Source organism: Pipistrellus hanaki, assembly GCF_964339955.1.
Source record: "Pipistrellus hanaki genome assembly, chromosome: 20".
Classification (NCBI taxonomy): Eukaryota; Metazoa; Chordata; class Mammalia; order Chiroptera; family Vespertilionidae; genus Pipistrellus; species Pipistrellus hanaki.
The window spans coordinates 12488248-12509930 of record NC_140522.1 but is presented as its reverse complement, the minus strand read 5'-3'; the positions used below and the strand labels follow the sequence as shown (position 1 = coordinate 12509930).

The following is a 21683-nucleotide window of genomic DNA, read 5'->3' as shown; positions in this document are numbered from 1 at the left end:
TGGGCCGGGCTGGGGCTCCGGAACGTGGCGTCACCGACCGGGCGGAGTCTGCGCTGGGCGAGGGGCGGAGTCCTGCCGGGCGGGGCAGGGACGGGGCTGCGCCGGGGGCGGGGCCTGCGCCATAGGAGGGGCGTGGTCTGAGCGGAGCGGGGTAGAGCCTGGGCCGGGAGGCGTGGTCTGAGCAGGGGGGCGTGGTCTGAGCGGAGCGGGGTAGAGCCTGGGCAGGGAGGGGTGGTCTGAGCAGGGGGGCGTGGTCTGAGCGGAGCGGGATAGAGCCTGGGCAGGGAGGGGTGGTCTGAGCAGGGGGGCGTGGTCTGAGCGGAGCGGGGTAGAGCCTGGGCAGGGAGGGGTGGTCTGAGCAGGGGGGCGTGGTCTGAGCGGAGCGGGATAGAGCCTGGGCAGGGAGGGGTGGTCTGAGCCGGGGCAGGAGGCGTGGTCTGAGTAGGGGGCGTGGCCTGAGCGGAGGCAGGGCCTGGGCCAGGAGGCGTGGTCTGGGCGGGGCGGGGCGGGGCGGGGCGGCGTCCTGCGGCCGCCGGGCCTGGCCGGGCGCAGAGCCAGCCGCGTCAACACCGCCGGAGCGTCGCGGCGGAGCAGGTGAGCCGGCCGGCGGGCGGGCAGGCAGGCAGGCGGGGCCGGGGCTAGCGGACGAGGCCCAGTCCTCCGCGGCCCAGAGGCCCGGGGTGGAGCCGCGACCCGCGGGCCGAGCCTTGCCCTCCTTCGCCCCTCGCCGCGGCCGCTCGCTGTCCTTTCCCCAGTTCCGGGGCGGCGGACGCTGCGCGCGCCGCGGTCCGGGCCTGCGGGGGCGGCAGAGGGCAGGGCGCCGGGGCTGCTTTCGCGGGGGCCGGCGGGGAACTGGCGGCTGAAGGGGCGCGGGGCGGGGCCCCCAGGCTGGGGCCTTCCGCCGGGCGGGGTCTCCGCCGCCGGCCCCTGCTGAGGTTAAAGGGCCGGAGCATTTAAAGGGGCCGTGCACGTGGGCTCGGAGGCTTGTGGTCGGGGCGTTTGTTCTTCCTCCAGCGGGTCTCCTGCGTTCAGGCCTGTGGCACCGGCGCCGGCGCTGCGTGGCAGGGGCTGGGGGAAACCGGAGGGAGATGGGCCTTCCCGGGTGTGTGTGAGGTCGGGGCCCGGAGCCGGCGACTGTGCCCGGCGGTGTCGGGCTGTTATCGGCGCTCACAGCGGTGGGAAGCGCCCGGGATCCAGCATTTGACGCCGGAGGAACCGGACACAGTAGCCAGTCTCCAGCCCGAATTATCGATGCAGAAACTCAGCCCGCAGAGCTGAACCGACTGTCCAGGCGCCCAGACAGGAACCACAGAGCCAGGCCCCATCCTGGCCTCTCGTCCTGCGGCCCAGCCTGGGGCCATCGCTCAGCCGTGGGCAGCTGGAGGCAGGCTCCTGCCTGCTGACCTAACAGTGGCTCCTGTGGGAGGGATGCGCTGCTGGTGGTGCTCCCTGCATCCCATGTGCTGGTGGCAGGCTCCTGCCTGCTGACCTAACAGTGGCTCCTGTGAGAGGGATGCGCTGGTGTGGTGCTCGCTGCACTGGGCTGCCGAGGCTGCGGGCGAGCGGGTGACCTGGCCGGGCGGACCTGCTGCCGCTCGGAGGCCCTGCGGTCCGCTCCCTCTGCAGACACCTGAGCCTCCCAGGCTGGCAGCCAAGGCCTTGGGCAGGAATCACGGGCTCTGGATAAGTCTCTGCAGGTGTGTGAGCCCCGGGTTCCCTCGGCGAGAACCGGGCTGTGTGGGCGTGGGAAACCTGTCAGCAGCTGTGTGTGGGGCCCAGCTGGTGACCGGGTGGGGATCCTGGCGGCAGCCGCCGCCACCCCTCAGGCGGGCAGGCTGGCCAGGTTCACGTGTCGCGCAGGAGAGGGGGCTCCCGGGACCCGCAGAGTGGAATGGAGGCTGTTTCCGGCTTTTAGGCAGCGTTCTGGATCTTTCTGTGTTGGGGTGCCAGCGCAGGCCTGGAGGGTATGTATGGGGATGAGTGTTCCTGTCCGAGAAGGCGGAGGACAGGGCCGAGCAGGCTGCCACTCGTACGTGCCTGGAGGCCCAGTGCAGGTGCCACACCTGTCACCGTGCCCTCGGCGCCCCTGGCTGCTCCCCAGGCCCCGGTGCCAGCAGGGTTTGCCCAATGCGCGCTCCCTACGCATCTTGGCTCCTGTCTCTCCGGGTTACTGATGACGACCATGACATAACATACCTTACTTTATGAGTCAGTCCTATTCAGTGAAAAGCCGTTTTGTACAGGAGTTCACAATTATCTTAAGAGCTTCAACTATTCCATAGTAGCCATGATTTTTACCCTTCTCCAGGGGAAACTGCGATTCAGGGAGCTGAGCGACTCTCCCTACGATGTGGCTTTGGTGGCTGATGCCAGCCAGCTGTCTTCTTAATCTTCGGCGTGTTTGGGAAAGAGGTTTCCCACATTTGCCCCCTCCCGTGCCCGTGCCCTGCTGCCAGGAAAGTGTGTGGTCTCCTGACTACCTTACAAAGCAAAAAATAAATTTTAAAAATATATATAGAGCCGAAACCGGTTTGGCTCAGTGGATAGAGCGTCGGCCTGTGGACTGAAAGGTCCCAGGTTTGATTCTGGTCAAGGGCATGAACCTTGGTTGCGGGCACACCCCCAGTAGGGTATGTGCAGAAGGCAGCTGATTGATGATTCTCTCTCATCAATGTTTCTAACTCTCTATCCCTCTCTCCTCTTCTCTGTAAAAAATCAATTTTATATATATATATATATATATATAGAGAGAGAGAGAGAGAGAGAGAGTGTGTGTGTGTGTGTGTGTGTCCTGGCTCAGTGGATAGAGTGTCGGCCTATGAACAGAAGGGTCCCGGGTTCAAATCTAGTGAAGGGCAGACACCCAGGTTACAGGCTCCATCCACAGTGTGGGGCATGCAGGAGGCAGCCAATCAATGATTCTCTCTCCTCACTGATGTTTCTCTCTCTCCCCTCCTCTCTGAAATCAATAAAGATATATTATATATATACATGTAAATGCTCGCGCGCATACACACACGCACATATATATATATGTATAAACTTTTAAAAAAGAAACCAAAGCCACATGTGTGTTTCTACTGAAGACATCTTTGGCTGGTGCTCAGCTGTTGTTCTGACTTAGGACACACATTTTTGTGACTATTTCCACCTGTTCTCAGGCTCCAGCAGCTGGGGGAGGGGCTGGGAGGAGAGTTAGGGCTCCAGGCTGGCACGCTGCCACCCCCAGGCCGGAGGCTCTCACCTCGGGCTGCGGGGCTGGCCTGGGCTTCAGCCCGGAAGCGGTCAGGTGCCTTGTTAAAATCTGAGGAAAGGAGGAATTTCACGTCAGACCCTAGTGAAGACCGACATCAGGGCGGGAGTCGATTTTCCCCGCCTCCTCGTTGCCTGGGAGCATGGATTGCGCAGTCGTCTTGGCCAACATAGTCTTCTGGAACACGGGAGAAAAATGGAAAGGGTGCTCACCTTCCCGCTGACTTTTTAAAAATAAAAGTAATATGTGTGCATTCCAGAAAATTCAGGCAATCTGTTGTAGAAGCCCGTTGGCCCTCAGTCCAGGGCTGACAGCCAGTCACAGGCACTTCCCTGTAGCATTCCGCGCACATCCGTGTCCAGTCACCGTTAAGGTATTAGCGGTAGGAAGCGAGATGAAGCCGTGGGTCCTGTTTTTCCTGCGAACGTGATGCCTCAGGATTCTCCCTGCGTGAGCGTTCTTAGAAAACCGGGTTTGATGGTGTGTAGACCATCCGTTATCTCCCAGCACCACAGCGGCCCCTTTCCAACCTCCCTTCTGATGGCCCCAGAGAAGCAGTGCCCGCCCTCACTCCCCGTCCCTGTGCCATGCCCATGTTGGCGCCACACACACACCCGCCCCACGTGGAGCACTAAGAGAAGAGGGAGAAGGGGGACGGGGGGAGGAACTCCTAGGTGGGGCTTGGGAGGTGGGGCCAGGGGAGAGACCGGGGTTTGCAAGGTGGCAGGTGATCTCTGAGTATTTACAGTTCACTGGCCTCTTGTCGGTGTCGGAGAAGCTGTGTGTTAAAGACAGGACACAGGTGCCCGTGGAAAAGGCCCTGCCGGGTAAAGGTGGGTGTGTGCACGGAGAGCCACACGGTGTGAGCGTGGCCCTGCCGCCCAGCGTGTGCCCCCCGCAGGTCGGGGCAGGAGGGGACCTGGATTGTAGCGGGCTCTTGGCCTTGGGACTTCTTTGTCCCGCTGGGCTTCTGTAAAATAGGTGCGACTCGGTGGCCGTTAGATGCTTGCTGGCTCTGACAGAGGCCCCATGGACGTGCCCTTTGTCTGACAAAAGGCCCACGTGGCCTGGGACCCATCCCAGAGGCCGGGACACAGACGGCAGGGAAGCTGCAGAGGTTTCCAAGGGAATTTCCTCCCTTAGCAAACCCTTCCCCAGTATCAGGGAGACTGGGAACTCCCCGGGCGTCATGGGACCCCTGTGGGGTGTGACCCCGGAGAGGGGCCCGTCCCCCGGGCTGCAGACGAGCAAACACAGGCCGATGGTGTGACCGGGACCCAGGCCTCCGCAGCCCGTGCTTGTGGGGAGTGCAGGAACGCCCAGTGGCTCCTGGGCTGCAGCTCCTTCCTTTCCCAGGAGGCACCGGGGCTCACTGTGGCATTTTTAAATCCGTTTCCTGCCGAGGCACTGGCCTTCAATTGTAAGGCCGAACATTTCCCTTTCTCCGAACCGGAAAGAAGGCTGGAGAAACGGGTCACCGGGTTTCCGTGACGACTGGGAACTGCTGACGGGTGCGGTGGGAGAATTCTCTGGGCCAGAGCCCCGTTTGCTGCTCCACATTCCTGTCCTGTTCTGCTGCTGGACGGACGGGTGAGCAGTGGCCACGTCAGATGGTTGCTTTTGCATCCTAATCCCAGGCAGCTTTCGGTTTCCAGAACAACAAACAGTCTTGTGCAGGGCACACTCCTGCCCCACCCCATCGCCCCCTGCACCGTCCTGGCCCGCAGAGAAAGGAGCGCTGGCTGCCGTGTGGGTGCAGGATTGGCACCACCGCCCCCGCCCAGGAGCCAGCCTCCGTGGGGACGCGCATGCTGCTGCGGTGGACAGGCGTGTGCTGCTGCGGTGGACAGGCGTGTGCTGCTGCGGTGGACAGGCATATGCTGCTGCGGTGGACAGGCGTGTGCTGCTGCGGTGGACAGGCGTGTGCTGCTGCGGTGGACAGGCGTGCGCGAGGAGGCGGTTTATCTGCAGGCTTGGGGCCACTCCCCCCAGGGCTTCGGGACCGGGAAGCAGAGTCCTCCCAGCCGCCCTGTCCCCAGGAAGGGGCGTGCAGGAAGTGGCCTATCCATGTTTCTCTCCCTCTTCCTTCCTCTCCCTCTGAAAGCAACACAAACATATTTTTTAAAAAGAAGGAAAGGTGGGTCCAGTTTGTACAGGGTGTTGAGGGGTGTTGGAGTCCCGGTTTCCCACACCCTCCTCCGTGGTGGGCATGGCGTGGGGACCTTCCCAGCCCGAGAACTCTGCTGGCCCCGCAGCTTTCCGGGTCTGAAAGCTGCTCCTCTGCCCGCCCTGCTCCGAGCAGACACGGGGGACTCCAGAGAAAGGCCTGTTCCTTTTGCCACGCCCCCGTTTACCAGCACAGAGCACGGAGCAGTGGGGTGCCACCGTGGGAGGGCGAGGCAGAGGGAGGAGAGGTGTGAGGGAGGGGAGGCGGACTGTGCCTGGACACGTGCAGTTCTGAGCTGGGCCCGGGACGGGTGTCTGGCTCCCGGGCAGACAGCCCAGAGGGGGTCTGACACCTGCCACAGAGCCACCAGGGGCTTCCTCGTTCCTCGGAGCACAGGGCCTGGGCCGCTGGCCAGGATGAGCCCGGTCCGCCTCGCCAGTGAGCAGCCTGGGCCTTCCCATGGGCCCTGCCTCAGCTGTACTCCTCCCCCGCCAACACATACACACACACATACACACACACATGCGCTCACACTCACCCACGTGGTCTCACTTCTAACTCATGACTGGCATCTCCCTCCCCCCACTCAGCCCCTCCTGGGTGCTCTCCCTTTAACCCACAGACACTCTGGCTCCTGGACCGAATTCCGTCTTCTCCTGAGACCATCTCCCTTCCCTGTCTTCCTCCAGCCTGGCCCCCCAGACTCTCTCCTCTGTTCTGCCCACATCCGGTCCGATCTGCTTTCGTCCTGACCCTCCTGGGCCTGTCCCCTCACTTCATCCTCTGCTGACGCCTTCTGGGGAACCCCTTCCTCCTCCTTTTCCAGACCGTGGCTGGACTGACATCCCCAAACACCGAGCTGGTCGGTCTGTCCCGCTGCCTTGGGGGAGGAGAGAGCGGGAGACCCTTCCCACTGGCAGTGCAGGCCCTGGGCTTTCCCCGTGCCTCCCTCCCCCCGGAAAGGCTGCGTCCATCAGTCCCTGTCGCCTTCTCTGGAAGGGTTAGTCCCTCCTCGGTGCCTCTGCACCACGTGGGGAGCAGCTGCATCATGAAGCTGTCACATTGGGTGGTTTTGTTTGTTTTCTTCAAGATGACGTGTGTCTTACCCATCTCTGTACCCCGAGCCCAGCACAGTGCTGGCACCCAGAGGTGCTCCGCGGCTGCTTGTTGCTTGAGCGGGTGAGCTGCTGCCAGTGGCGTGGCTGCCTCCCGGCGGGTGCTTCCCCGTGGCCTGGGCAGTGCCCTCGGCGTGGCAGCCTCCGTGGCAGCTGCGGGGCCTGTGCTTTACGGCTGTCACTGGACACTCCGTCCGGGGGCTGCTGCGAGGCAGGGCCTGTGTCCAGGCCTCAGAGCCGCCGCCCTCGGTCCTCCACGGAGGGCAGTGAGTCTCCTGCGTTTGCTTCCCCAGGCGCCCAGCGGCCGGGCCATGCTCACGTTCATGGCCTCTGACAGCGAGGACGACGCGTGCACCGAGCGGACGTCCCTGATGTCGGCCGAGAGCCCCGTGCCGCGCTCCTGCCCGGACGGCAGGCAGGGCCCCGAGGACGCGGAGGACGCCGCCCGGCCGGTAGGTCCCCGCCCGCGGGAGGCCTGGAACGGCCCGGGTCCCTGTACCCACGGGTGGGATCCGGCGTGCCCAGTGCTTGGGGGAGGGGGTGAACGTGAGGACTGGCAGGCGGTGGCTGGGTGGGTGCTCTGAGGGCTTTAGAGCGACCGCCCGCCCCTGCCTCACCCTCCTTCCCGGTGAGAGCGGGAGTGTGAGTTTGATGCGGGAGCAGTGACCGGCTCCAGGATGGCAGATGGCAGCCTTTGGGCAGATGGCAGCGTGTGACCCAGCGGGCCGGTCCTGAGTCGTGTTCGGCTTTTAGCGGGGGCTGTCTTACTCCATTCCCGCTGCGGTCACAGAAATGGCGCAGATGCCCATTTAACCCTCCCTGTCCCGGAGGCTAAGCCCAGCATCCCGGTGTCTGGAGGGCCCCTCCCAGCTCCTCGGCAGCATGTCCTCGCGGTGGAGGGCCCTTTATGAGGCCCGGATGCTGCTCCAGAGGCCCCACTCATGACAGTCCCCTCCCAGAGGCCCCGCCTCCTGACACATCACTGGGGGCGGCTTTAGCACAAGAAATGTGGGGGGACAGTTCGTGCAGGAATGGGGGGTCTCTGCAGCCACAGGGCAGGAGGTTACAAGGTCACGAAGTGGGGGTGTCCTAGGAGAGGCTCCAGCCAAGCCACCCTCCCCCTCAGGGAAAACGGTCTCCTTTGTCTCCCCATTCTGTACTTAGGCAGCTTCGGGGGAGCGAGAGGGATTCTTTCTTCAGCCAACCCGCTCCCCCCTCATTTCTTCTGTCCTCTGTCCTCTGTGCTCCCCCCAGACCTCACAGCCCAAGGCCACGCACAGCCACCCCTCAGCCTCTCCTTGCGAGTTGCGCCTGGAGTTTTTGTGCATTTTAGTTACTTCGCTTCCTGTCCATGAACAGTTTCTTCTGTTCTCAGCTGAGGATCTAGATGGGAATCTCTGCGAAGCACCTACCGAAGCAGTGGTCGCTTTTTATTTTTGCTCCATTTGCCTCATGCTTCGGCTGTTATGTAATCACCGGAGCAGCCCATGGCCCTGAGTTGCCACAATTCCAAACGGCAGTTCTGGGGATCCATTTGTGCCTGCGTCTGGCCGGCGTCCCGCCCACTCCTTCACCACTGCTCACTCCTTTGCTTTCCCAGTGTCCCGTCCCAGGACCTCCCCGACGCTGGCTCTCGGCTAGCCGCTCTGGTTCAGAGCTGCAAATTTGCATGCTTGATTTTGCGGTGCAAACATTCAAAGTAATTTATCCCTCTGCACATTCCCAGTGTCTTATTTATAATCCAAGAAAGTCCATCCCTATGTGTGCTGACCATTCTAGATTGTGATTTGTGAACCAAAAATGTTTACTCGACCTAGCCGGTTTGGCTCAGTGGATAGAGCTTCGGCCCATGTGCCTTGTGCTGAGCAAGAGAACTCTGTGGATGTGCCCCACCCAGTGGCCATTAGGCCCGGGTCTGAGACCCCTCCTCTGGCTGCCATGGCCTCCCTTCTGCATTTGCAGTGGAGAATGCCGGCTCCAGCTGTGCTCACACACTCTGAGCTCTCTGTCACACACACTCTGAGCTCTCGGTGTGCTCACACACTCTGAGCTCTCGCTGTCACACACACTCTGAGCTCTCGGTGTGCTCACACACTCTGAGCTCTCGCTGTCACACACACTCTGAGCTCTCGCTGTGCTCACACACTCTGAGCTCTCGCTGTGCTGGCGTTCCCAGCCCCGCACCTGTGCTGCGGCCGTGGCTGCCCTCACCTCGGGAAGCAGCCGTCACGCCTCCTTCCCTCCTCCACGCCCGGCACCCCGTGGTCGGCCACCTGGGCCTCCTGGCCCTGACCGTGTGTTCCCACAGGGAAGCCAGGACCCCGGGGAGGACCAGGAGGAGGACCCTGACCGCTACGTCTGCAGCGGGGTGCCCGGGCGGCTGCCGGGCCTGGAGGAGGAGCTGACCCTCAAGTATGGGGCGAAGCACGTGATCATGCTCTTCGTGCCCGTCACGCTGTGCATGGTCGTGGTGGTGGCCACCATCAAGTCCGTGCGCTTCTACACGGAGAAGAGCGGGCAGCTGTGAGTGGCCGGCGCGGGGCGGGCTGGGGCGGGTGGGAGCTCCCCGGCCATGGCACCGCAGCTGCGTGCCCGCGGCAGAGAGGAGCAGGGACGCAGGGTCCGCACCCCGGTCTGGGCACCCTGGTCTGGGCCCGGTCCTCAGGCTGAGGGCGGGGCCAGGCGATGGGATGGAAGGCAGGGCAGCAGGTGGGATGGCCCACAGCACTCCCCCAGGCAGGCGTCCAAGGCTCCCTGGGGCAGGTGGAGGGGGGGCCCACAGGATGGGCACCGAGCCCTGCCTTCTCCTCAGCATCTACACGCCCTTCACCGAAGACACGCCCTCGGTGGGCCAGCGCCTGCTCAACTCGGTGCTCAACACCCTCATCATGCTCAGTGTCATCGTGGTCATGACCATCTTCCTGGTCGTGCTCTACAAGTACCGCTGCTACAAGGTGAGCCGCCCGCTCACCGCCCTCGGGACTGGCCCTCCCCCGGGCCCCTTCCCCCACTACCACCACCGCCCCTCGCGGGACCTCTTAGGCTGCAACCGTTGGCTTAAAAACAACCAGAGTTCCTTTTTCCTGCACAACAGTCTCTGGTTTTTGGTGCTCTTACCACCTCTCCTGCCCCTGCCGTGGGTTATCCTCTGCTCTGTCCCACTGAATCAGTCCCTCCTTGCAACATTCGAATGTCACTTTTCCTACTCAAGGTTAATTTAGTTTGCTTCTCCTTCCGAAGGCATGCGTGTTCTATTTTAGGCTCCCGTTGCCCCATGCTTCCCCTCCAGGCTTGCTTCTACTCTCCGTTCCCCTTCAGGCAGGGACTGCAGATGCTGTGCTGGGGCTCCAGGCCTGGGTGGGAGGCCCCTCCCCCTCCCCCTCCTCCAGCTGTGAGTGGCCCCGGGCTGGTAGAGTCCCTGGCCCACATCCTGGGCATCGCCCCCGGATGCCCCAGATGCCCTCGTCTGTAGACTCAGTGCCAGGCTTCTCAGAGCTCTGACGCCCTGAGGACCAGGAGGAAGTTAAACTAGGCATCACCTACCTTAAACCGCTCCCACACGGTGTGGCACGCCCTCAGGCTGCGCTGTCGGCCGGGCAGGTGGAGGAGTGAGGAGGCGGGTGGAGGAGTGAGGAGCAGGTGGAGGAGTGAGGAGGCGGGTGGAGGAGTGAGGAGCAGGTGGAGGAGTGAGGAGGCGCAGCCTGAAGATATGCCCCCTCCCCAGCTGGGAGCTGGGAGGGGAAGCCAGCGTGGCTGTGGTCAGGAGGCATCAGGTGGGCGGTCTGGGCCCTGCACTGGGGTTTACCTGTTGGCCCCAGGACGTTCAGGTGATGGCAGTGGCTTGGCTTTGGTAAAGTGTCGGCATTTCCAGAGGCAGCCAGGCCCTGAGCAAGGCACGCCTCCCTCCTGGGGACCAGGTCCTGCCCGAGGTGCCCTGTCCGAGCTGGGTCTGTCTGCAGGTGGGGAGGCGGGAAGGAGCGTGACCCTGTGCCTGAGCCCTGTGCCTGAGCCCTGTGCCCTGTGCCTGTGCCCTGTGCCCTGTGCCCTGTGCCTGTGCCCTGTGCCCTGTGCCCTGTGCCTGTGCCCTGTGCCCTGTGCCCTGTGCCTGTGCCCTGTACCTGTGCCTGAGCCCTGTGCCTGTGCCTGAGCCCTGTGCCTGTGCCCTGTGCCTGAGCCCTGTGCCTGAGCCCTGTGCCCTGTGCCTGTGCCCTGTGCCCTGTGCCTGTGCCTGAGCCCTGTGCCTGTGCCTGAGCCCTGTGCCTGTGCCCTGTGCCCTGTGCCTGAGCCCTGTGACTGAGCCCTGTGCCCTGTGCCTGAGCCCTGTGCCCTGTGCCCTGTGCCCTGAGCCCTGTGCCCTGAGCCCTGAGCCCTGTGCCTGTGCCCTGTGCCCTGTGCCTGTGCCCTGTGCCTGAGCCCTGTGCCTGAGCCCTGTGCCTGAGCCCTGTGCCCTGAGCCCTGAGCCCTGTGCCTGTGCCCTGTGCCCTGTGCCTGTGCCCTGTGCCTGAGCCCTGTGCCTGCGCCCTGTCCCTGTGCCTGAGCCCTGTGCCCTGTGCCTGTGCCCTGTCCCTGTGCCTGAGCCCTGTGCCCTGTGCCCTGAGCCCTGTGCCTGAGCCCTGTGCCCTGTCCCTGTGCCCTGTGCCCTGTGCCTGAGCCCTGTGCCCTGAGCTCTGTGCCTGAGCCCTGTGCCCTGTGCCTGTGCCCTGTGCCCTGAGCCCTGTGCCTGAGCCCTGTGCCCTGTGCCCTGAGCCCTGTGCCCTGTGCCCTGAGCCCTGTGCCTGTACCCTGTGCCCTGTGCCCTGTGCCCTGTGCCTGAGCCCTGTGCCCTGTGCCCTGAGCCCTGTGCCTGAGCCCTGTGCCCTGTCCCTGTGCCCTGTGCCCTGTGCCCTGTGCCTGAGCCCTGTGCTTGTGCCCTGTGCCTGAGCCCTGTCCCTGTGCCCTGTGCCTGAGCCCTGTCCCTGTGCCCTGTGCCCTGTGCCCTGTGCCTGAGCCCTGTGCCCTGTGCCTGAGCCCTGCGCCTGTGCCCTGAGCCCTGTGCCCTGTGCCCTGTGCCTGTGCCCTGTGCCCTGAGCCCTGTGCCCTGTGCCTGAGCCCTGTGCCTGAGCCCTGAGCCCTGTGCCCTGTGCCTGAGCCCTGTGCCTGAGCCCTGTGCCCTGTGCCTGAGCCCTGTGCCCTGTCCCTATGCCCTGTGCCCTGAGCCCTGAGCCCTGTGCCCGTGCCCTATGCCCTGAGCCCTGTGCCTGTGCCCTGTGCCCTATGCCCTGTGCCCTGTGCCTGAGCCCTGTGCCCTGTGCCTGAGCCCTGTGCCCTGTGCCTGAGCCTGTGCCTGTGCCCTGTGCCCTGTGCCAGGCCCAGGACTGGCTTAGGAACAGCCCCCTCCTCCCTCACCCCAGCTCGGCAAGGAGAGGAGTGTTTGCAGCCCTCAGGTGGGAAGGGGCTCCCTGGCCCACTCTGTCCAGAAGACGCCTCTTCAAGGGCCTGTCCGCCCTCTCGTCTGCATGGCACCCATGGCTTCCGGGGACCAGCCTGCGCTGGTGTTCCTCGGAGCCCGTGCCACCCCGGTCACCATATCTGTGTGTCGCCTCGTGGCCTCACCTGGCAGGCAGCACACGTGGGCAGCCTTTGCTGGCGTTCCCTCCAGCGCCCGCACGGTGCCCCGTGTGCCAGGTCCAGGGGTCAGACCGAAAGCAGTTGGTCTCCATACACCTGTGGGGCGACCTAGAGAGACCGTGAATGTGGTGCCCTGTTTGCCCAGGAAATGCCCCCCGCCCCGGCCCTCCAGAGGAGCCTGAGGGGCGGTTCCGGGGTGGCTGTCAGTGCGGGACCCGAGGCTGCGGGGGTGGGCCCTGTGCTCACACTGCCCTTCTCGCCAGTTCATCCACGGCTGGCTGATCATGTCCTCGCTGATGCTGCTGTTCCTCTTCACCTACATCTACCTCGGGTGAGTGCAGCGGGAGCACCCGTCCGGGCCCCTCCCCTGGGGCACGAGCGGCCTGAGGACCTGCGGGGGGAGGGCTCCCCGGGCTCCGCTCCCTCCTCGGGGCCTCCGCTCCGAGGCCGGCCCCTCTCCCCACGGACCTTTTTTTAAAAACATTCTTATTGATTTCAGAGAGGAAGGGAGAAGGAAAGAGAAAGAAATATCAGTGATGAGAATGATTGATCGGCTGCCTCCTGCACGCCCCTCCTGGGGATCGAGCCTGAAACCCGGGCCCGGGCCCTGACCGGGAATTGAATCATGGACTCCTGGTCATAGGTCTATGCTCAGCCACTGAGCCGCACTGGCCAGGCCTGCAGGCCTTGTTTTGACGCAGGAGTGGTCTCCATGGTGGCCATGCGTCGTCTCGTTGTGGTTCCTGATTTAAAACAAATGAGCAGATGCCAAAACCGGTTTGGCTCAGTGGATAGAGCGTCAGTCTGCGGACTGAAAGGTCCCGGGTTCGATTCCAGTCAAGGGCATGTACCTTGGTTGTGGGCACATCCCTACTAGGGAGTGTGCAAGAGGCAGCTGATTGATGGTTCTCTCTCATTGATGTTTCTAACTATACCTCTCTCTTCCTCTCTGTAAAATATCAATAAAATATATTTAAATAAATAAATAAATAAATAAATACTGTGTTTCCCCGAAAATAAGATCTAGCGCATGGAAAGATAAGACATCCCCTGAAAATAAGACCTAGCACAACTTTGGGAGAAAAAAATTAATATAAGACACTGTCTTGTTTTCGGGGAAACAGGGTAAAACAAACGATCAGACCCATCAGGGACGAGGCTCTCTGAACCCATGGAGGGTAGCCCGCTCAGAGTTTACATTCTCAGCTTTGGGCGGGACCTGGGCGCTCCTAGTTCATGGCGAAAGGGTCTCCATTGCCCCTGGTTTGGGATGTCCGCCTGGCCCGGGGCACAGAGACAGGGGGGAGCGGGGAGGGGCACAGACAGGGGGGAGCGGGGAGGGGCACAGACAGGGGGGAGCGGGGAGGGGCACAGACAGGAGGGAGCGGGGAGGGCACTTCTCCTGGAATGTCCGGGGCCGGGGCTCCGGTTGTGCTCACGTGAGCCACGCCCAGCATGAGCCATCGGTCCCCCCTCGTTCCGGAAGCCATTCCCGGGGTTCGTGCGGGGCTCACAGGAGTGGGCGGGGGTGCTGGTCAGTGACCAGAGCTGGAGCCCAGGCGGGGACGGAGGCTGAGAGGTGGCACCGTCGGGGCTGCCTCCGCTGAGTGCCCGCCCGGCTTGCCTTGGCCCCGCAGGGAGGTGCTCAAGACCTACAACGTGGCCATGGACTACCCCACGCTGCTGCTGGTGGTGTGGAACTTCGGGGCGGTGGGCATGGTGTGCGTGCACTGGAAGGGCCCGCTGGTGCTGCAGCAGGCCTACCTCATCATGATCAGCGCGCTCATGGCCCTGGTCTTCATCAAGTACCTGCCCGAGTGGTCCGCCTGGGTCATCCTGGGCGCCATCTCCGTGTACGGTACGTGGGCACCCGCGGGAGAGCCTGGGGCGGTGGGGTCAGCGGCGGGCCCAGCCTCGCTGCCGCACACGTGTGGCCGGGGTGGACAGGCCCCCGTCCCTCCCCACGGCAGGGCCTCCCTCCTGAGACTCCTGTGTGGACTCAGACTGTGGACGCGATTTGTTAATAGCAAACATTGACTGAGCCTGCACACCGATGCACTGCCAGTCGCTGGGCACGGATTGGGCATGGCATCTGTAATGGGCACCCGAAGCTCAGCCACGGTCTCATTAGCATCAGGGTGGGGGCCGTGCCTAGTTCTCTTTCTTTTGTTTCAGGGCCCAGAGGAGTGGGCTCCAGGCTCCTCCCCATCCTGCATCAGCCTCCCAGGCCGCAGGCTCCGCCAGGGCAGGGGGCTCCCTCAGGGCAGGGGGCGGCTGGGCTGGGGGCCGGGGGGTGGGTGACAGGACGGCAGGCCCATCCTGAGAGCCTCACACTCAGGCTGTGGGCTCCCCCCCACCCATGCTGGTGTTAGGGGGCTGGCTCCTCCCTTTGGGGTGCTTGGGGATAAAGCTCTTCTTTAACTTTGTTTTTGCAGATCTCATGGCTGTGCTCTGCCCCAAGGGGCCGCTGCGGATGCTGGTGGAGACCGCCCAGGAGCGAAACGAGCCCATATTTCCTGCCCTGATTTACTCCTGTGAGTGCCCCTCCCCCGCCTGACACGGGTCTGGATTAGAGGCCGGAGAGGCCCAGGAGAGGAGGAGGGCTTTGGCTCGGGCCAGCCGCAGTGCCCTTAGGACGTGGTTGGACTCTGGAGCCTTTTAGAGGCAGAATTGGCAAGATTGCGGGTGGCTGGGATGTGACAGGAGGCAGTCACGGGTGACGGCGGTGTTTGGGGCCTGAGCGACAAGAAGGTGGCACTGGCAGTTGTGGGGAGCAGCGGGGGCATACTGAGTGTGAGATGCCCCAGCGCATGCAGCTGGAGAGCTGGGGGCAGTCCAGGAGGGAGTTTCCGGCCAGAGAACACGGTTAGTACCGCGTGATGCGGCGGCCCCCTCTGGACAGGGCCCCGAGAGGACTGAAAGCAGGTCTTGGGTGCGCGCGCGTGCGTGTGTGTGTGTGTGTGTGTGTGTGTGTGCACGCGTGCGCGCGAGTGCAGCCATGTTCGTAGCAGCATCGTTCACAGCAGCCAAGGTGTCGCTGATGGGTGACTGATGGACCAAACGTGGCCGTGTTCAGCCTTAGAAAGGAACGCTGTTCTGATGTGAGCTACACACATGAACCTGAGGACATGCTAAGCAGATTAAGCCAGTCACCACGAGACCGATACTGCAGATTCCACGTGTGTGAGGTGTCAGGCTCAGAGACAGGAGGTGGAAGGACCGGGGCGGGGGGATCAGGGGAGGTCAGGGGGAGTAGCGGGGGCAGGGCTTGGTCACGGGGTGAAGTCTCAGCGCTGCGAGTTGGGAGCGTGGAGATCTGCTCCACAACAACGTGCATAGACTTAACGGGGCCCATGGCACACTTACGATGGCTAAGATGCTTTGGCTTAGTATGTTACATGTTCTCTACACAATAAACAAAAACACCATTGGTTCATCCAACTGTCGCTGGTATTGTCACCGCTGTTTCTGTGAGGAGGGAAAAGGCAGGAAAAGACGTCGTCTGCCTGAACCTGGTCATGGAGTCTGGACCCACCCCCTCCCCACCCAGCGGCCTCCTGCCTGGGGCCATAGCGGGTTCTGGGGACACAGATGGGCCCCTGCCGCTAGGCCCCGGAAGCCCGTTAGCCGCGCCTGAGGCGTGACCCCCTCTCCTTCCCCAGCCGCCATGGTGTGGACGGTGGGCATGGCGAAGCTGGACCCCTCCTCTCAGGGGGCCCTTCAGCTCCCGTACGACCCGGAGATGGGTGAGTGCTGGGGCTGGTGCCCAGGGCCCTGCTCGGGGGGCAGAGGGAAGACCAGCCCCTGGCACCTTGGGGATGGAGCGAGGGTGGCCCCCTGTCCTCTGCCCCGCCCTCCCTCTGACTCAGCCCGGGGGTGGGGGCGCCGGCTGGGGCGGGCAGGGACCGAGCTCCAGAGAAGCCTCTGACCAGCTTCTGTCTGTCCCTCCCGCCCGCGGGGATGCCGGCATCTCTGGACCCAGAAGAAGACTCCTGTGACAGTTTGGGGGAGCCCTCGTACCCGGAAGTCCTCGCGCCCCCCCTGCCTGGCTCCCCCGGGGAGGAGCTGGAGGAAGAGGAGGAAAGTAAGGTGCCCTGGGGGCCCCGGGCGGGGGAGCTGGGGAGTCCGGAGGAGGTGTGAGGGGTGGCCTGGCAGGCGTCCAGGAGAAACCGCGAGGATGGGCCCTGTTGGCAGGCTGCGGCTTTCCCGCGGGCTGAAGCAGGTATTGGACCCCGGTCACCGAGCCCCGGCCTGTGCCTGCCTGCCCCGTGCAGGGTCCGGCTCTGAGACTCACCCCTCAGAGGGGGCGGGGAGCTGTGCAGGGGAACAGGGGATGGGGCACCAGGGGTTCCTGCCCCGGGGTTGGGGGTCAGAGAGGGAGACTGAGAGTGACTGCCGAGCTCCCAGGTTCAGCTCAGTGAGGACAGTCCCTACCCTGACCAGGCGGAGAGCCACCTGTTTGGAGCCTGGAGGGGAGGAGGGCGTGGGGGGGAGGGCGTGGGGGGGGAGGAGGGCGTGGGGGGGAGGGCGTGGGGGGGGGAGGGCGTGGGGGGGGAGGGCGTGGGGGGGGAGGGCGTGGGGGGGAGGGCGTGGGGGGGGAGGGCGTGGGGGGAGGAGGGCGTGGGGGGAGGAGGGCGTGGGGGGGGGAGGGCGTGGGGGGAGGAGGGCGTGGGGGGGAGGGGGGCGTGGGGGGGAGGGCGTGGGGGGGGAGGGCGTGGGGGGGGAGGGCGTGGGGGGGGGGCGTGGGGGGGGAGGGCGTGGGGGGGGGAGGGCGTGGGGGGGGGAGGGCGTGGGGGGGAGGGCGTGGGGGGGGGCGTGGGGGGGGAGGGCGTGGGGGGGGAGGAGGGCGTGGGGGGGGAGGGCGTGGGGGGGAGGGCGTGGGGGGGGAGGAGGGCGTGGGGGGAGGGCGTGGGGGGGGGGAGGGCGTGGGGGGGGAGGAGGGCGTGGGGGGAGGGCGTGGGGGGAGGGCGTGGGGGGGGGAGGGCGTGGGGGGGGAGGGCGTGGGGGGGGGAGGGCGTGGGGGGGGGGGAGGGCGTGGGGGGGAGGGCGTGGGGGGGGAGGGCGTGGGGGGGGAGGGCGTGGGGGGGGAGGGCGTGGGGGGGGGGAGGGCGTGGGGGGGGAGGGCGTGGGGGGGGAGGGCGTGGGGGGGAGGGCGTGGGGGGGAGGGCGTGGGGGGGGAGGGCGTGGGGGGGGAGGGCGTGGGGGGGAGGGCGTGGGGGGGGAGGGCGTGGGGGGGGAGGGCGTGGGGGGGGGCGTGGGGGAGGGGGGCGTGGGGGGGGAGGGCGTGGGGGGGGAGGGCGTGGGGGGGGAGGGCGTGGGGGGGGGAGGGCGTGGGGGGGGGAGGGCGTGGGGGGGGGAGGGCGTGGGGGGGGAGGGCGTGGGGGGGGAGGGCGTGGGGGGGGGAGGGCGTGGGGGGGGGAGGGCGTGGGGGGGGAGGGCGTGGGGGGGGGAGGGCGCGGGGGGGGAGGGCGCGGGGGGGGAGGGCGCGGGGGGGGAGGGCGCGGGGGGGGAGGGCGCGGGGGGGGAGGGCGCGGGGGGGGAGGGCGCGGGGGGGGGAGGGCGCGGGGGGGGGAGGGCGCGGGGGGGGGAGGGCGCGGGGGGGGGAGGGCGCGGGGGGGGGAGGGCGCGGGGGGGGGAGGGCGCGGGGGGGGGAGGGCGCGGGGGGGGAGGGCGCGGGGGGGGAGGGCGCGGGGGGGAGGGCGCGGGGGGGGAGGGCGTGGGGGGGGGGGCGTGGGGGGGGGAGGGCGTGGGGGGGGGAGGGCGTGGGGGGGGGAGGGCGTGGGGGGGGAGGGCGTGGGGGGGGAGGGCGTGGGGGGGAGGGCGTGGGGGGGAGGGCGTGGGGGGGGAGGGCGTGGGGGGGGAGGGCGTGGGGGGGGGAGGGCGTGGGGGGGGGAGGGCGTGGGGGGGGGGGCGTGGGGGGGGAGGGGGGCGTGGGGGGGAGGGGGGCGTGGGGGGGAGGGGGGCGTGGGGGGGAGGGGGGCGTGGGGGGGAGGGGGGCGTGGGGGGGAGGGGGGCGTGGGGGGGAGGGGGGGGGAGGGGGGAGGGGGGGGGAGGGGGGCGTGGGGGGGAGGGGGGCGTGGGGGGGGGCGTGGTGGGGCGTGGTGGGGGGAGGGGGGCGTGGGGGGGAGGGCATGAGAGGGTGTTGGGCAGAGGAGGCCAGCAGTTCCCTTCGATGCAGTTCAACTTGAGTTTATTACAGAAACACTAGAGCCCCGTGCAGGAAATTCATGCATGCTTAGGGTCCCTAGTGGTTGTCGGCTGCCCGGGGCCTCCCTTCCCCAGCTATTGGCTGCTGGCCAGGGCCAGGGCCTTCCTTCATTCTGTGCCGCCCCCTGGTGGTCAGCACACGTCATAGCGAGCGATCGAACTCCGGTCGGTTGAACTCCTGAGGGGCTTATTAGGCTTTTACATGTAGATACAGGTTCTCACCGTCTGTGTGCAGACATTGTCCTGCGTGTCCAGGGGCAGTTGTGTAAAAGCCAACGCGAAAGCAGCCCAGAAGCTCTCTTCGCTTTTCAGTGAGGGGTGGGCTGCTTGCAGCACGTTCCCCGTGTTTAGGGAAGGTCTGCCGAGGACCGCGAGGCGTGTGCGTGCTCTCACACGCAGTGAAGTGAGATCCCCAAAGGGCCTTGTAATTCAGACGCAGCTCTGAGACAGACGTGCGGCCTCCCTCCCACCCCGGACAGTGCGTTGTATTTGATATTTTCCTGAGTAAGCGCCAAGCACCAGGGCTTTCTGTTTTTTAAGCAGCAGTTTTGCCTGAGTTCTCAGACACGTCAGCTTCTCGCAGCCCAGCCTGCAGGCCGCCCGCCCCGGGTCCCCCTTTTTCCGCTGGCTGCGGCTCTTCCGTGCAGCCGGTCCTGTCCCCGAGGCCTGGTGCTCGGGGCCTGAGCTCCCGGCCCTCTGGGGTCCCGGCGGGGCCGGTGGAAGCCGCCCCTCGGGCCTGAGCCCCCGGCTCTCCGGGTCCCAGTGGGGCCGGTGGAAGCCGCCCCTCGGGCCTGAGCCCCCGGCCTCTCCGGGTCCCAGTGGGGCCGGTGGAAGCCGCCCCTCGGGCCTGAGCCCCCGGCCTCTCCGGGTCCCAGTGGGGCCGGTGGAAGCCGCCCCTCGGGCCTGAGCTCCCGGCCTCTCCGGGGTCCCGGCGTCTGGCTGCGGCCTCGGGGACAACGGCCTCTGTCTTGCCGGCACAGGGGGCGTGAAGCTGGGCCTCGGAGACTTCATCTTCTACAGCGTGCTGGTGGGCAAGGCGGCGGCCACGGGCAGCGGCGACTGGAACACCACGCTGGCCTGCTTCGTGGCCATCCTCATCGTGAGTGCCAGCGGGCCTGGGTCTTCCCGGGGCTCAGGGGCTGTGGGCCCTGGAGGGCCGCAGGGTTCCCGAGACCCTCAGCACGAGACCGAGGGGCACAGGCTCCGGGCGTCCATGAGACGCAGGGCAGTGCGGGGCGGGGGGGGGGGGGCAGGGGGGGACGAGCTCGGATGCTGCTGAGCAGGCGCGCAGGGGGCATGGGAGCTGGGCGCTGGGTCAGGGGTCAGGACCTGAGGGTCCTGGCAGAGGACACGGCCCAGCCTAGGTGCCCACGCCATGAGCTCGGGTCTCTGACTCCAGGGCGGGTGCGTTCCCTCCGTGCCACCCCGACACCACGCCGTCCTCAATCCAGGGTCCCCCAGGCCCAGGAGGGAACCCCACCACTTCGAGCCCCAGCAGTGAAGTAGTCACTTAGGGTGGCCAGACGGGCTGTGGCTGCATCTCAGGGCAGAGGCTCTGAGGGGCAAACCCCGAAACCACGCGGCATGTTACGGCTCAGGTCCAGTTCTCTGGGGGTTTGTGTCCACAGAGTATCAGGTGCTGGACCTTCGCCCCCTGCCCTGGGGACCTGACGCCCTGACGCTGGCTCTGCCTCCCTCCCACACTCCCACCCCCCCTCCCCCGCCGACCGTGCCTGCATCTGCCAGGCGGGACGGGCAGGGCAGCACCAGGGGGGAGGCACACGCCATCTCCGATTGCCGCAGTGCCGGCACTCAGTCGAGCCCATCGGATTCTAGAAACTTGTGTCCCGAGGGGCGCCTGCTGTCCTCCCGTGTGTCCCTGCTGTGAGCAGGCGGCAGGTGGTCTGGCGGCAGCGCCATACCCAGTCAGGAGCCACTTTGGGGATCGCCCACTGAGCAGGGAGTTTCGGGGAACTGCCCTCGGCCTCGGCTGTCAGGAGGACCCGGGAGGCTGTGCGTGTCCTTGACAAGCCCTGCGCCCAGGCCGGGCCGTCTAACTGTCCCCCTCCCTCCCCGTGTGCCCCCCTCCCCACCCCGTGTCCGCAGGGCCTGTGCCTGACCCTCCTGCTGCTCGCCGTGTTCAAGAAGGCGCTGCCCGCCCTGCCCATCTCCATCGCCTTCGGCCTCATCTTCTACTTCTCCACCGACAACCTGGTGCGGCCCTTCATGGACACGCTGGCCTGGCACCAGCTCCACATCTGAGGCCATGCAGCCCACACCCAGTGCCGTCTCCGCAGGACTTCCGTTCCGAGGAAACGTAGACGAGAATGGAGCACCGTGTTCCCTCCATGGAGAACCCCTCTCGGTGCTCGTTCAGCCACCAGACCGAGCTCAGCCTTCCCGAGCGCCCGCGCCGACCGGAGACGGCCGTCCGGCGGAGGGGCCGGAGGGGCCGGGGCGTCCGGGCGGAGACGGGGAAGGAGGCGGCTGGAAGGAAGGCGCACACAGCAGGCCCGGCCCCCGCAGGGCGGACCCGCACCTGCCCCTGCGGCGAAGGAAAAGCCCGCTTCTCTGCGAGGAACGTTCCAGTGCTCGTCCGGGACATCGTCGTTTTATTACCTTAGAAACCAAGACCTAATCGTGTTGCAGCGGTTCCACTAGGAAGTGGCTTAATATTAACCTCAATAAAAGATAATCCTGGTGGGGTGTCTGTGGTCCGTTCGTCAGCGTGGGCCTCGTCCCCGCACCTCGCGGCCACTCCTGGGCCCGGTCTGGCACAGGAAGGAGACCCCGTTACGGAGGAGAGACAGGCCAGCCGGTGGCTCTGGCTGAGCGTCCCCGTGAACCAGCCTCGTTCTGTCCCTCGGGGCCCGCGCCCGGGTTTATGGCTCGTTCCCCAGGAGGAGGGTGCAGGAGGCCGCCGATGTTTCTATGGCTGACGTTTCTGTCTCTCCCTCTCCCTCTCTCTGAAATCAATAAAAACGTTAAAAAGAGAGAGACTTACCCCCACCTCCACCTCCATCTCTGCAGTCGTTTCTTTAACTAGAAAGTTCCCTAAGCAAAGGTGTGCAGAGTGCCCGAGGCCCAGGGGCTGGCAGCTCAGAGCTGTGCCAGCTGCCAGTGCCGAGCCCGGGCCTTGTGCTGGCTTCCACCCTGCATGTGGCCGGAAACCTGCAAGGCAGTTGCTGAAACAGAGCAAGTGTCCTCGGTACCAGCGTGCAGTGGGGCGAGGGCCAGCCGTGTGCAGAAACGCGCCCGCCGTCCGCCTCGGCCCGGGTGGGGGGTAGAGGTTGCTCTCCTTTCTCTAAAGGGTTCACAGTTGCGAGGACCTCGG

At 65.7% G+C, this 21683-nt stretch overlaps 1 protein-coding gene across 2 annotated transcripts; it reads left to right on the top strand.

Annotated features, from left to right (window-relative positions):
• Nucleotides 1-499: 499 nt before the first annotated feature.
• PSEN2 (presenilin 2) lies at nt 500-21051 on the top strand. 2 transcript variants are annotated; one of them, XM_084868931.1, is made up of 11 exons: nt 500-594; nt 6829-6987; nt 8844-9058; nt 9348-9489; nt 12406-12473; nt 13780-14000; nt 14578-14676; nt 15805-15888; nt 16128-16226; nt 19330-19448; nt 20456-21051. In XM_084868931.1, exons 2-11 carry the CDS (start codon nt 6847-6849, stop codon nt 20609-20611), a joined length of 1344 nt encoding a protein of 447 aa, XP_084725057.1. In that variant the 5' UTR covers nt 500-594; nt 6829-6846; the 3' UTR covers nt 20612-21051. The 2 variants fall into 2 exon arrangements, with proteins under 2 accessions (XP_084725057.1, XP_084725058.1); XM_084868932.1 differs by having other exon boundaries at nt 531-594; nt 16125-16226.
• Nucleotides 21052-21683: the final 632 nt, after the last annotated feature.

Bases quoted from the DNA above. Each gene is read 5' to 3' on its own strand.
- PSEN2 (XM_084868932.1), top strand. From the start codon at position 6,847: ATGCTCACGTTCATGGCCTCTGACAGCGAGGACGACGCGTGCACCGAG. The intron at 9,059-9,347 runs GTGAGTGGCCGG...CCTTCTCCTCAG, and splicing joins ACGGAGAAGAGCGGGCAGCT to CATCTACACGCCCTTCACCG. The intron at 9,490-12,405 runs GTGAGCCGCCCG...CCTTCTCGCCAG, and splicing joins ACAAGTACCGCTGCTACAAG to TTCATCCACGGCTGGCTGAT.